Source organism: Herpailurus yagouaroundi, unplaced genomic scaffold, assembly GCF_014898765.1.
Source record: "Herpailurus yagouaroundi ecotype Mexico unplaced genomic scaffold, PumYag 77, whole genome shotgun sequence".
In the NCBI taxonomy this organism is placed as follows: domain Eukaryota; kingdom Metazoa; phylum Chordata; class Mammalia; order Carnivora; family Felidae; genus Herpailurus; species Herpailurus yagouaroundi.
This window is the reverse complement of record NW_024412388.1, coordinates 20,145,070-20,157,569: the sequence shown is the minus strand read 5'-3', so window position 1 is coordinate 20,157,569 and position 12,500 is coordinate 20,145,070. Positions and strand designations below refer to the sequence as shown.

General features: G+C 49.5%; 1 protein-coding gene across 3 annotated transcripts in view; it reads right to left on the bottom strand.

The window, feature by feature from the left end:
- Positions 1–12,500, bottom strand: part of ARID1A (AT-rich interaction domain 1A) — a 69,321-nt gene that overhangs the window by 1,857 nt on the left and 54,964 nt on the right. For 2 of the 3 annotated variants that reach the window (XM_040466011.1, XM_040466027.1), the window contains exons 9-20: positions 11,223–11,368; positions 11,016–11,125; positions 9,591–9,800; positions 6,853–7,060; positions 5,555–5,687; positions 5,206–5,381; positions 4,691–4,841; positions 4,475–4,609; positions 4,294–4,390; positions 2,928–3,819; positions 2,450–2,580; positions 1–626 (exon numbers count right to left, since the gene is read on the bottom strand). The exon at positions 1–626 is cut by the window's left edge. In XM_040466011.1, coding sequence (XP_040321945.1) covers positions 1–626; positions 2,450–2,580; positions 2,928–3,819; positions 4,294–4,390; positions 4,475–4,609; positions 4,691–4,841; positions 5,206–5,381; positions 5,555–5,687; positions 6,853–7,060; positions 9,591–9,800; positions 11,016–11,125; positions 11,223–11,368 — 3,015 coding nt within the window. The remainder of the gene's footprint in view (positions 627–2,449; positions 2,581–2,927; positions 3,820–4,293; positions 4,391–4,474; positions 4,610–4,690; positions 4,842–5,205; positions 5,382–5,554; positions 5,688–6,852; positions 7,061–9,590; positions 9,801–11,015; positions 11,126–11,222; positions 11,369–12,500) is intronic. The other variant, XM_040466017.1, reaches the window with a different exon arrangement.

Genomic DNA, 12,500 nt, shown 5'->3' with positions numbered 1-12,500 from the left:
CGGGTGGACAACATGTCATCCATTGTGGCTGTGATCCGTTTCTCTGGAGGGCCATCGGGTGGGGGGCCCTCCTGTTCTGTTGTCCCTGGTGTCCCCTCTGCCGCCGTGACGTGTTTCCGGGTGACTGGTGGGCAGGGCACATGAGGCCGGGTAGGCAGCAGCTCCGTCTTGCTCTCAAAGTGGGTCTGGATATGCTCAGTGGTGTCCCCCCCACCAATCCGCCAGTGCAGCAGGCCACTGTCAAACTCCTGCACACGCCCAAGCTTATCTGAGCAGTCCACCACAAACGGGTCATTCTTCTGCACGATCTTTACCGGGAGCTTGTCAAACTTGCTAACCAGTTTCTCCTCACTACTCTCCGAGGCCGCCTTGTCCTTGCTCGAAAAGGCCATCTCCTCATCATTTTCCACCACTTCCTCCTCTTCTTCCTCCTCTAGTTTAGGACCTAGAAGGTCTTCCTCCTCCTCCCCCTCCATAGGGGCTGGACTAGACGCCTTGCTGAATCTCCCAGGGTCCAGTAGTGTTCTCTGTCCTGGGTCACCCACCTCATACTCCTTTAAAATACCAAAGATCTCGATGAGGCAACGCCGGAAATATTCCACAAGGAGCTCTAGCAACCCTGGGAGCTAAAAGAGGAAAAAAACAGGAGATAAATTAAGGGAGAGAAGTGGGCTAAACGAGAGGATCCTTGACTTGAGAGGCCCCCCCAAGGTCTTCTAGCAGATCTCCCCGCTTTCCTTGTAGGTCAGACATCTGTATCCCTGGGAGAGATGAGAGTTGCTCCTTTCCCCAAAGGCTCTCCGCAGAGCAAGTCGTTGGGTCTCTCCAATGCCCAGCACACAGTTCTCCCTTCTGCTCAGCCTACCTCCACATAAGCCTGCTTCCAGCAGGACAGACGTGCTGACCGACAGCCCTGCACCTCACCATCTCACAGCCTCCTCTTTCCCTACCAATCCCTGCTTTTCTTCCTCAGGCCCAGTTTCCTACCCACTGGTCAATGCTACTGTCCCTCTTACGACACCCTACGTCACACTGCCAAGTGTAGCCCGAGGCTAGGCACGGTGGGGTGACCCCTCTAACACGAGCTGAGAGAAGAAGAGATGCAGTGTGGACAGATGTTCACCTGCTGTCTTCTCCAAGCTCCCCAACATTCCAGGAGGCTAGACCTCCATGAATCAATCGTGCAATGTAATGAAAGGGATGAGGCTTCGGTCCTCCAAACACTGGTGCAAGCTGGTGCTAGACAGACCCAAATCCCAGCTTGGATCCGAAACAGGCTAGTTACCTCTAGAAGAAAACCCTAATTGCCGGTCAGATTAAATCTCTGGCAAGACTACAGGAAAATGGAAAAAATAAGGGCTTTAGAATTAGAAAGACCTAGGTTTGAATTCTGGCTTTTCTAGGAACTAGCCATATGATTTAAACTCTCTAAGCTGTACTTCTTCTATCTTTCCACTGAACATGACGGAAATTCCTAAACTTTACACAGTGGTTCTGAGGACTAAATGGAATATATCAAATGCCTGGCATATGGAAATCAGTATCTGTTCCTTTTCTTTCTCATGGGGAGGCAATCTTATAAAATGGACATCAAGTCAGGCTTTGGAATCAGAAAGACCCTGATGATAGCTGTGTGAACTTGGGCAGGTAAGACTCTCAACCGACTTACTCATCTCTAAGAGGCCACATGTGCCTCGGAAGACTGTTGTGAGGCTGACATGAAAGAAAATATGAAGGATCTGGCACAAGGTGACGGCACAATAAATGGTTAACTATTAATAACAATGCTCCCTAGTCAGCTCCTTGATAGATGGGTTGGTAAGTGCTAAGGATGATCAAAAAGACTGGGATGGTGCAGCAGAAACTCTTCCCAGCTATTGGGAAAACTCAAGGTGCACACATCCTGTGCAGAGAGGATCCGGAGAACCATCTCTCTGCAAGAACGTAATTAAAATACCACCATCACCCCTCGCCCCCCGCCAAGCCTACTTCTTTCCACTTCCCTTTCTATACCTTAGGAAAATGGGATTGATAAAGACCTCCCGTACTCATGGTGGATGAAGTAAGAAGGGAAAAAAAAGAAACTGTTATGCTCACTAATAAAGACCACAGGTTTTTCTTGTAGTCTGAAAACGTGGTGTCCTCACTCACACCAACAGAATCTGCATTTCTTACCGACTCCAAAAAGTTTCTCCCCAATTCCCTTTGAAGTCAATCCTGATACCTTACACAAATTATTATTGTTCCCAGTGTTCTGGGCCCATGGCCAGTGGCAAAGTACTGGCATGGAATCAAAGCACTGGCATGGAAGATACCAGAGAGTGAGTGAGAGAGGGGAGACCATGTTGGCCGGGGAAGGCTTAATTCCCTGTGTCACGTAGCACTGTCTACTTCAAGAAGATCTCAGGCCCTCCCATTCTTCCAATCTTTCCGAGGCACCTGTACTCACCTGACTGAGGTTGAAGGTCATGATGCTGTTGTCGTCATACAGCAGGATGTTAATGGTGTCTAATGCCCATGTGCTCTCTGCCAGCAGCCCAGACTTGAGGGACATCATTACCCGCCATGCCTCCGGGGTTCCTGAAATAAACCTCCATGTCGTCCATCTACCAAGCCCAGGTTGGCCGGATGCTCCCCCAGGGCTGGCCCATCAGTCAGGCTACTCTGAAGATAACACATGGCGGGAGGCAGTTCCTATCTAGGAGAGGACACACATCTGCTTCTAGGCTCCCTTAGGACATCACTGCATGGCGCTTGCTTTTAGTAAAGCCTGATACCAGCTGTCTTCCTTATCCAAAGTTCTTTGGCTCTATTTCAGACAACACTGGACCAGATTTTATCTCATCCAGAATGTTGGGATGGAGACAAAAAAAATGGACAAGACTTTAAGAAGAGATAAAGCAACCTGATCGGGGAGGTCTCCTTACCAATGTCTTTCATTGTGAGCCGCCTCCTCTGCTTCAACACAGGCTGTGTTGCTTCCACAGAGCCAGGTGGGAAGGTGATGTCCCGCCGAATCATGGGTGGCTGCACAGGGGCAGGTGCTATGTGCGAGGCAGGCACTGGGGGACCTGCCTTTTGCATCTTCATCCCAGAGTGCAGGAATGGAGACTTGCTAGGGGAGGTGCGGTTCTCCATTGGCCGGGGCAGGGGAGCGGGGCTGGATACCTGAGGAATGTGATTCTGCATGCTTGGCGGGGGCTGGTAGTTGGATGGAGGGGGCCTTGTCATGGGGGGCACGGGGGCAGAGGGACCATATGGGGGCTGACGTGTGCCATGGGAAGGCCACGGGCCTTCATGGTTGGCCCTCTGATCCGTGTGCAGCATTTCATCTGTTCGGTTCACACCATGATAGGCGGGGCCCTGGGGGGCAGAGCCAGTGCTCTGCCTGTTGGCGTAATTGTAGGTCATGTCATTACGCCCTTGCCACATGGTGCCTTGCTGAGTAACCTCAGCTGATGCCTGTATGGGGCCGCCCATCATTTGCGGTGGCATGTTCTGCTGGGCATTGGAGCCGGGGGGTGCAGAGACACGGTCTCGGCCAAACTGGAATGGAAACTGGTTCTGGGGGCCGCCTGCTGGTCGGCGCTCAGTAGCAGCAGCGGCAGTGGCGGGGTAAGTGTTGCCATACTGGTTGTACACATCTTGCTGAGGGGAAGGCTGGGCAGCTTGCTGCTGGCTGGCAGGCTGGGGCTGGGCTGGGGGCAACTGCTGCTGTTGGGGCTGCCCCTGCCCCGTGCTGTACGGCACGCTGTACATCTCCCCTTCGTGCCGCTTGGCAGGAGGGCCGTACGTGCCATCCATCGGCCGCTTGTAATTCTAAGACAGGGACAAACAGAGGGGAGGTTAAATTCTGCACTCAGGGACCCAAGATCCACACGCAGCTGCCAAGATGGCTACACCAGACACTCGCCAGGCTTACTTCCACTCCTCTAGAAGAGGACACGGTCTCCAAGCGAACAAAGGATTCACCTTTACAAATGCTCTTTTAAAGCTGTTTCTGAAATCAAGAACCATTCCCTATTCCCCTCTGGTTCTCCCTTGCTCTGCGTAGAAAAATGTACATAAGTCTAAAAATCAAAATAAGGCCTGTATCTGGCCCTTGTGGAGAACTAGAGAGACTGGACTAGAATCTAAACAGGACAAGGTTGAGGGCTTGGCTCTTCAGCAGAATTGGTCATGTAGGTGGGAGAACACCAAAGTATCAAAAGCAAGCCTAAACTTTTCAACTTCGTTTTCTAACTGCCTCTCAAGGGGAACCTGTGTGTCAGTTCACCCTGCTACCCTCCTCACCTGCTGCTGCTGCTGATACATTGTGGTCTGCTGGCTGGGGAAGGGGCTGCCGGAAGGGGTGCCTTGAGTGGAGAACTGATTGCCATAGGAATCATGTCTGCGGGAGGGAGAGAATCAGAGGATCAGGGTGGGAAATGGCAAAGCCTGAGCCACAGCGACACTAGGACCAGGGTTCACTCACCGTTGTTGCTGCTGCTGCTGCTGCGGGGGGTAGCGGCTAGGAGAATACATCCCCGAGTCTGGGTTGGAAGGCATGAGATTCGGCTGTGGGGCTCCAGTGCCCATGTTTCCCTCGGGTCCTATTCCAGGCTCCGTCCTAAACACAATTGAAGAAGTGGATTGAGTCCACTAGAGCTGTGGGGTGCTGGGGTGGGACAGGAGCGGGGGCCATGCTTACCTCACTCTGTCATAAGGACCTCCATAGGGATAGTGCTGTCGAGGTCCCATCGCCACATTTCCCAGCCCAGGGCCGGCAGCTCGGCTGTAGGGGTCTCCCATTCCGCCATTGGGGCCCTGCCCTGAGGACATGAAGGGATCACTCCCTGGAGCTGAGTACAGAAAGGAAGGCAGTGAGCAAACGGGTAAGCCAGCAGGCCTAGCAACCCACACCTTGCCTGCCCCAAAGACCAGGCCCTGTTTAGAGCTTGGGTTTGTTCCTACGGTTTCACCGGCAAGTTCAAAAGAGATCTAAAGAGGCTCCAACCAGCAAAGAGCACATACTTGTTAAGGTATGACAAGGTAAGGCCAGGGAGAGGGAGACAAGAAAGGAGATAGGGACGAAGAGTGGTGGTTAGGTCTGGAAATGCCTTATCTCAAAAAATGGCTCGACAAGGACCCTGAGCCACTCTCAAGACATCCCCCCATTTCCCTGGCCCTGTCCTCAAGGGCACGAGGCCAACAGTAATTGGTCACCTTTCCTCATGCTGCCATAAGGATCCTTATTTGGCTCGTAGGACATGCGCCCCATCATGTCAGAGGTATTCATACTGGGCTGGTACCCAGGGTTTGGAGTCATGGAATTCCGCTTCTGGAATGTGGGGTCACTTCCATCAGGAAAGGCATCCTGGATCCCAACTGAATTGCTCCTGCTCCAGAGTGAGGAAAGCCAATTAAACCCCAAATAAAGCAATTCCTCCAGTAAGCAGGGCACATGCGAGTCACTGGCCGGGCAGGCAGAGCAGGGACCACTCTTGGGCTGCACAGAAGCTCATGCACTTCTGCTCAGGTCTTTCAACCCCCCTGCCCCTGCTCCTGGCCTTACCTCATGCCTGGCAAGGGGGGGATCTGACTATGTGGTGTGGATGCTGGAGTTGGTGGCTTCAGGTCTCCTCCTTCTGCCATGGAACTGCTGGTTGACTGAGGTGTCTGTGGCCCCTGCATAGACCCAGATCCCGCTGTGGACAGAGATGTGGGGTGAGCCAGCAAGTGTTTAACTCTCACAGAAATACACAAATGCCCCAGGATCTTTTTGGAAGGGATTGCTATAAGGCTAAAGCTGGGGTTCTTTAAAGCCTGAATCACCCTTCTCAGCAGGAGATCGATCTATAAGGCCAGGTAATAGAGGAGGGAATTTGAGGGGTCTATTGCTCCTTGCTACGATTTCACATTTGGAGAACAGGAGTAGTGTGGCAATGCCATCACCACGCTAGTGATTTCCTGGACTCTCTGCCAGCTTCCCTGACTATTTTGCTTTCCTTCCTCAAGGACTCTGGCTAACTTACTAAACCCTGTAATGCGGGAGCCCAAGTTCCCAGGCAGAGCCCCTAGAATCCTAGGTAGGAAGGCTCCATCTTGCCCTAAACCTGCAGCGTGCTTTAGGAACCTAGGAGCTCCTACTCACAAGAATCTAGCACAGTGTCACCACTTAGGTTCCAATGTTCCTCCTCCAAGCTGATGCGAGCAGAACCACCAGTAATTAATGTTTCCATTAGTTACCATTCCCAACAGCAGACATCCCACTGCTTAGGCCTCCCCAGCTGATGAGTCATCTCAGGCACTCATTACACCCTCAGAGGTCAATACCAGGGCACATGTGTTTACACCCACCTTCTAGGAGCCCTGGCCCTCTTCCCTCTCCTTCCCATGCTTGCCCAGGACCCAGCCTCCTCTCAGAAAGGAGGGTGGGCAGAGGCCCTCCCATCAGAGTTCCATTCATATCCCTCCCTACCCGCTCCTTCCCATTCATTAGCATCTGAGCTCCCTGGGGAATTCAGGGCTCTCGTCTGAGCGGCATTCTAAGGCGCTGACATCAGTGGGCCAAAGCTCCCAGATGGCCCTGCCTCACTGCTATTTGTCAGATTTCCCCACTCCTCTGGTGTCCCTCCCACTCACTAGTTTACAAACATTTGGCAAGATGCCAGGTGCACAATGAAAATTAAAACTTAAGGGCTGCTACAGACTACGTCTCAAGGGAGTCGCCACCGTCCGCTCTTTAGTCTGCCAACTCGTTAAAGCCCTGTGGTAGGACAGGGCAGAGTACACGTCCCCGGTGCCAGGCACTGCCGGATAATGAGCCTGGACCCTGAATGCTTTGGTGGGGCGGCTCACCCAGATCCTTACCAGGAGAGGGAGGCTGGATCTTGGGCTGGGACTTCTTGGAATCAGCAGCTGCGAAGATGTCTGGGGGAGGGTCTTCCCCCCGTTCAATCTTGCACTCAAAGGCATAGAGACACTGGATGTACTGCTTTTTCAGGGAGCTGGCAGCGCTGCTTGAGGTGCCCACATTGAGGTTGGTCGCAAGTTCCCGCCATTTTTTGTTCTTGTTGACCTGTACAACCAACCAGAAGAGTCGGGGTACGTCTTCCACCTGATCTTCCTGCCCACAAGCCCCAGACCCCATCAGGCTTCCAGGTTCTCATCTCTTAGGGAATCACAGTTCTCAGTCAACCACCAAAGTTAACCCCGCTTGGTGCGTAAGTCCATGACAAGTGTTAAATCCATGGCTAGCGTCCCTCCACCCTCAGCAGGCTCTATCCACAGATCACTGCAACTAGCAGACAGTGCTTATTCACATGAGGGCAAATTTCACATCACTGTTAGTGGGAGAGAACAGAATTTAGAAGGTATGATGCTTTACACAAGTATATTACTGAAAACTGTTGTGCAAATCACCATCAGATCCAAACCCCTTTCAAGGCAACAATAAAAAATCAGTTTTCAAAAACGGAGATGTGGTACTGTCAGCCACCACTCTGCCTGACTTACTTTTGTCAAACTGGAGGTTTCCGGGTTTTTCTTTTCTTTTCTTTTTTCTTGGTGTGGGGCTCTTTGCACATTTTACATTCTTGTGCCACTGCTGCCCTCCTTCTCAGTGACATGTAACTAACTACAAGCCCTTCCCTACTAGTCACTATCCTGATTGTTCAGGAGATGCTTCAGGCCCTATAACTTCTCTGTGCCTTCCCAGCAGCTAACCTACCCTTCTGCCTCCTTTCCTAAGCTGCAGGACACGCTGACCAAGACCATGCCCCAATCCCTACAATTAGACAGTCTTTCTGCTCTAGTCAGGCAGGCCTCCTTCTTCATGCATTCTTACACTTATTCATCTACCTTAAAGGCTGGGAACACCAGCTTTCCAGTCCTAACCCATAACGGAAGTTCAATATGTTGTCATATCTACTGATCTGGTACCCGTGATACCAGAGAGAAGAGTGATAAGGAAGCAAAGAGAGGGACAACCTAGATGGCGGGGAGGTGACCAGAACACTTCCCTAGAACAGGTAATGTCTGAGATGAATTCTGAAGGTTGGAGATGGTGTTGGTTGTGTATATTGCAGACTCTCTCCTATTTCCATGCCACTTAGGCCAGTCAACTGGAATGGCCCCTTCCTCTGCCTAACACCCCTACTTAATCCTTCACAGAAGCTCAGGACTCATTTTCTGCCTTCTTGGAAGCATTACAGACTAGCTTATAACAGCGCTATTTCTCCTCTGAACCCCGTCTTTAGCGTTCAATTACATCATAGCGCCTAAAAGGCTGGCATTCTCTCACAAACTGCAAGACAGGCGCAGGCTTCAGGATTCCCTCTGTACCTCATCCTACATCATTTAATGAATCCAGAAGCCCATTCAATCAAAAGCGTGCCAAACCTAAGCCAACGACCCCCCCACCCCCGACCCCATCCCCACAGGCAGGAGAAGCCTGGCTAGGAAAACTCAACGCCAGGGATAACGGCGGGAATGAGCCCAGGGTCACCTCAGAAGCCTGCTGTGGCGTTGCTTCCCACGCCAGTTATGTGGCAGTGTGCACGTGTCTTGTTTTGTTTTGTTTTCCTTTGTGGGGGAGGGGAATAAAGCCTGAAGGGAGAAGGAATTCATAACTGACTGTTGGCTGGCTTCATTCCAATCACTTTCTTTTCTGCTGGTGACAGCTGTTTTCCTCTTCTGATTTAGAAGGTTTGGAACACATCTCTCCCTGCCACGCCTCCCCCTGAGCTAAGCCACAAACTCAGATCCAACAGCAGGCTCCTGATCCAATGACTACGTAACACACATAGGAGGCAAGTTTGCAAGGCACAGCATTGCCTCAACTGTGTGCCTCATGGGCTGAGTGTAAAGCAAAACTATAAGGTTTCAGAGCAGAGGCAGGGCTCAGGATGGAGTTCAGTTCAGAGTTTTTCAGCAGAAATGAATCCATTCACTTAAATATCCCATACAGAGTAACTAAACAATTTCCCAACCTACTTTGTCCTTCATAAACTATTTCTACTAAATAGCTCCTGAAATCCCATCTTCACCAGGAAGTTTCCAGGAATGAAAGGGTCAGCCACTACTCTGGCTACCTGGGTACCATCTCACAAACCAATTTACGTGGCAGAAATCTTGCTGTAAGCTTTGCATATTATTTCCGGCTTTAGACAATCTAGCAGGATACACACTATCCCTACTTTACAAATAAGAAAAGTTAGGACTCAGAGTGGCCATACACCTTGATTAAGGTGACATATATTGTTAAGTGGCTAAGGAAGAATTCAAAACCAGGACCATCTCTCCAAACCATGGTCTTGCTTGCAATGCCAGACTGCCTCCCATGGAATCAGAATGTCCACATTTTCCCTATCTTTGCACCCCAGTGAGACCCTAGACATATGGTAAACTCAATGCTAATACTTCATACTAGCCAGGGAGGTCTCAGCCTCCTGCCTATGGAAGCCCCATGCTTCCAGTCTATCAGTATGTGCCTCAGAGAGCAGGAGACGGTGACGTCCCTGTGGGATGCTTTGCACCAGGTGAAGCCACTGAGCACCTAGAGAGAGGCTTGTTGAAACCACAGGGGAAGCCAAGTGCTAGGCACTCACCTGAGTCAATCCACCAATCTCCTTCACAGACACATAGAGGCGATAGAGGTCCAGAGGTTTCCTACCCACAGCAGGCAGATTTGTCATGCCCATGGCCTTCTCCTCCGTGAAGGCCAGATAACGGTCCACCCACATCTTCCTCTCAGGCTCACCACCCAGCTCATACAACTTGGTGATCTTCTCATTGGTTGTAGTAGAAGAACTGGATTTCTGGAAGGGGCAGGTCAAGATTCATAGGAATCGGTCAGATTCAAAGCCTATGCTAAGGGTCTCAGAAGTCCCTTGATTAGAGTAGTGGTAAAGCTTCTTATTCTGGGGTACCTTGCATTTGCAAGGTCAAAAGACCAAATGAGAGCTAGAAATTCTTCCTGTAAAGGAAGGAAGCTAACACTGACTATATATAATGCATTGGGTGCTATGCTAAATGCCTTTTCATATTAGGTATTATAAATTATTCTCCTCTTCAAAGATAAGGAAGCAGGCACATAGAGGCCATTCCTAAAATCTCATAGTTTTTAAGCAGCAGAGCTAAGTGTCAAACCCTTATCCACCTCACATCAATGTCACTACTACTCCCCTGCTATCACCCAGGAGCCTAGGCATGCTTTTATACACTGTTTCTGAGAATTCAAGAAACTCAAAACATGATCTTGAGACAATGGGATGGACTAAAACAAAAAGAAACTTCCTCCTCTCAAGAAAGGAAGGGTCTCCTACGTGCCTGAAAAGGCTCTGGATGTTAATTATCCTGTCCAAGACAGGAAGATGGCTAAAAGGGTCTGAGAGCCAGAGGTGAAGGTCCACAGGAGGTGGCAGCTGTAGATTTTTACTTTCCCCTACTTTATAAGATGGGGAAAATGGGGTATGACAAAGGGCATAAATGTTTCAAATGACTCAAACACTGAGCAGGTCCCCAGATTGCCACGTATCCCAATAGATAGCACGCTCAGGACCATCCTACAGGGAGGCCAAGCAAGGGCCCAAACCCCACCTGCCTCATCTCCTTCTTTAGAGAACCCAGGGCACCAACCATTCCTACTGCTCTGAGTAAGGTCCAGGAAGAGAAGAGGAACTAGTTGCCTATGGCACACACCACCTATCAATGCATGAGGACAGGGTGCACAGTTTCACAGAGGGCATTACAGAGAATTCTACACTGCTGGCCTGGCACTTCCTCTATAACAGACAGCTGTGAGAACACTGTGTTATTTACATCAGGACCCCTTAGGCTAACTGAAATCTAATTCCATGAACTATTAGCCTGGGAACCTTCATGATTAGAAGAGGTAAGAGCAGCCTTTTCTGAGATGATCTAATCCATGTCATAAAAGACTAGAGAATCTAGTCACCCTCTTTTCTTTTTCCTTCCTATCACTGGAAAGCATGGGACAGAGAGCTGAGAGGAGTCAAGATATAAATCATTACCTTGGATTTGGATTCTGTCTTGGGTGTCCCATCTGCCTTGTTGTTCATTTTGGTGGCTGGAGTTAACTTGACGTCCCCAAGGCCCATCATCTCTGGGCTGGCTGCCATCCCTATAAAAGAGGGGAAAAAAATCTCAAGTCCAACAAGCGTGTGACAGGAAGATCATTCTAGACGAAATTCCTGGAGTGAGCAAGGACTTGTACTTACCTGCTGAATTGTTGGCCATGGTTCCACCCATGGGATACGGGGGTCCCTGAGGGTTGATCATGCCAGCCATACTATTAATCCCTTGCCCATAGGGAGGTCCTGTTGCCATCATGCCTCCCTGATTCATATTGGGGTAGCCTGGTGGCCTGAGGAAGAAGATGGAAAGTGTGAGAGAGAGAGAGAGAAGACACTGAGCTTCACACTTGGACCTGAGCTGAATAGAGTTTGTGAACCAAGATTATCTAGTGAGGCTTATACAAGGAAAAAGTTTATGGGTTTCTCAAACCAAAACCATGTACCACCTGACCTAGATATTCCCATCTTCTACCTCCCACAAGAAGTTCTAAGAGGGTTCAGGCTCCAAACAGGACACAGTAAAGCTCAATTTTAAACGATACAGTACTTGAAGAAGCAAGTCCTACAGCATCTCTCTTTAAGTACTGCCTCCCTCTAAGGCACCTCCAGTGTCAAAATGTGTTTCCGTACAAGGACCTTCTGTATGGCAAAAGGCCTAAATTAAATGCTCAACTTTACCATTCTCTGTTACATCAAATCCCAACCAAACTGGACCCCTCACAGCATTGCACCTGGATGGACCTACTGCAAATCCTATGGTTCCATCATTCTTCAAAGTACTATCAAACTCACCTCTTTACCATTAATCACCCTATTCTACCTTAGTTCATCAAGATTTCCATAAGACAAGAGTCACTTTAAGAACTGTAGCCACCAACAATGGAGTGCACGGACAGAGCCTTCAAAAACTAGTAGAATCATATTCATTGAAGTCAACAGCCACCAAATTGAGTGGCCAAGGAAGAATGGATGAATCTTCAAGTCATTAAACCAAATCACATGAGCTCTCTGCACTTTAGTACCAGACTCAAACACAAAGAACCATACAGAACAGTAGAAAAATGGCAAACCACAACCCTGCCATCCTCTATTTCTCACACTACAGATCCAAGTCATGTGTATATTAAAAATCCTTTTGGAAACCAAAAAACTAGATTAACACAAGAAATAAAGAAACTCTGAAGACTTATTTTACTCATCAAAATAATCTATGTTTACATACAACATCAGGTCATGTGAAACTTGATACCAACTGAAGACGCTTAAGAATCAGCACTTTGGATCCTGTGTCCACCCCCCCCACCCCGGCTCTCTCTGCCCCTCCCCACTGGTTCTCTTAGTTCTCTTTCTTTCTGTCAAAATAAATAAACTTAACACACACACACACACACACACACACACACACACACACACACACACACA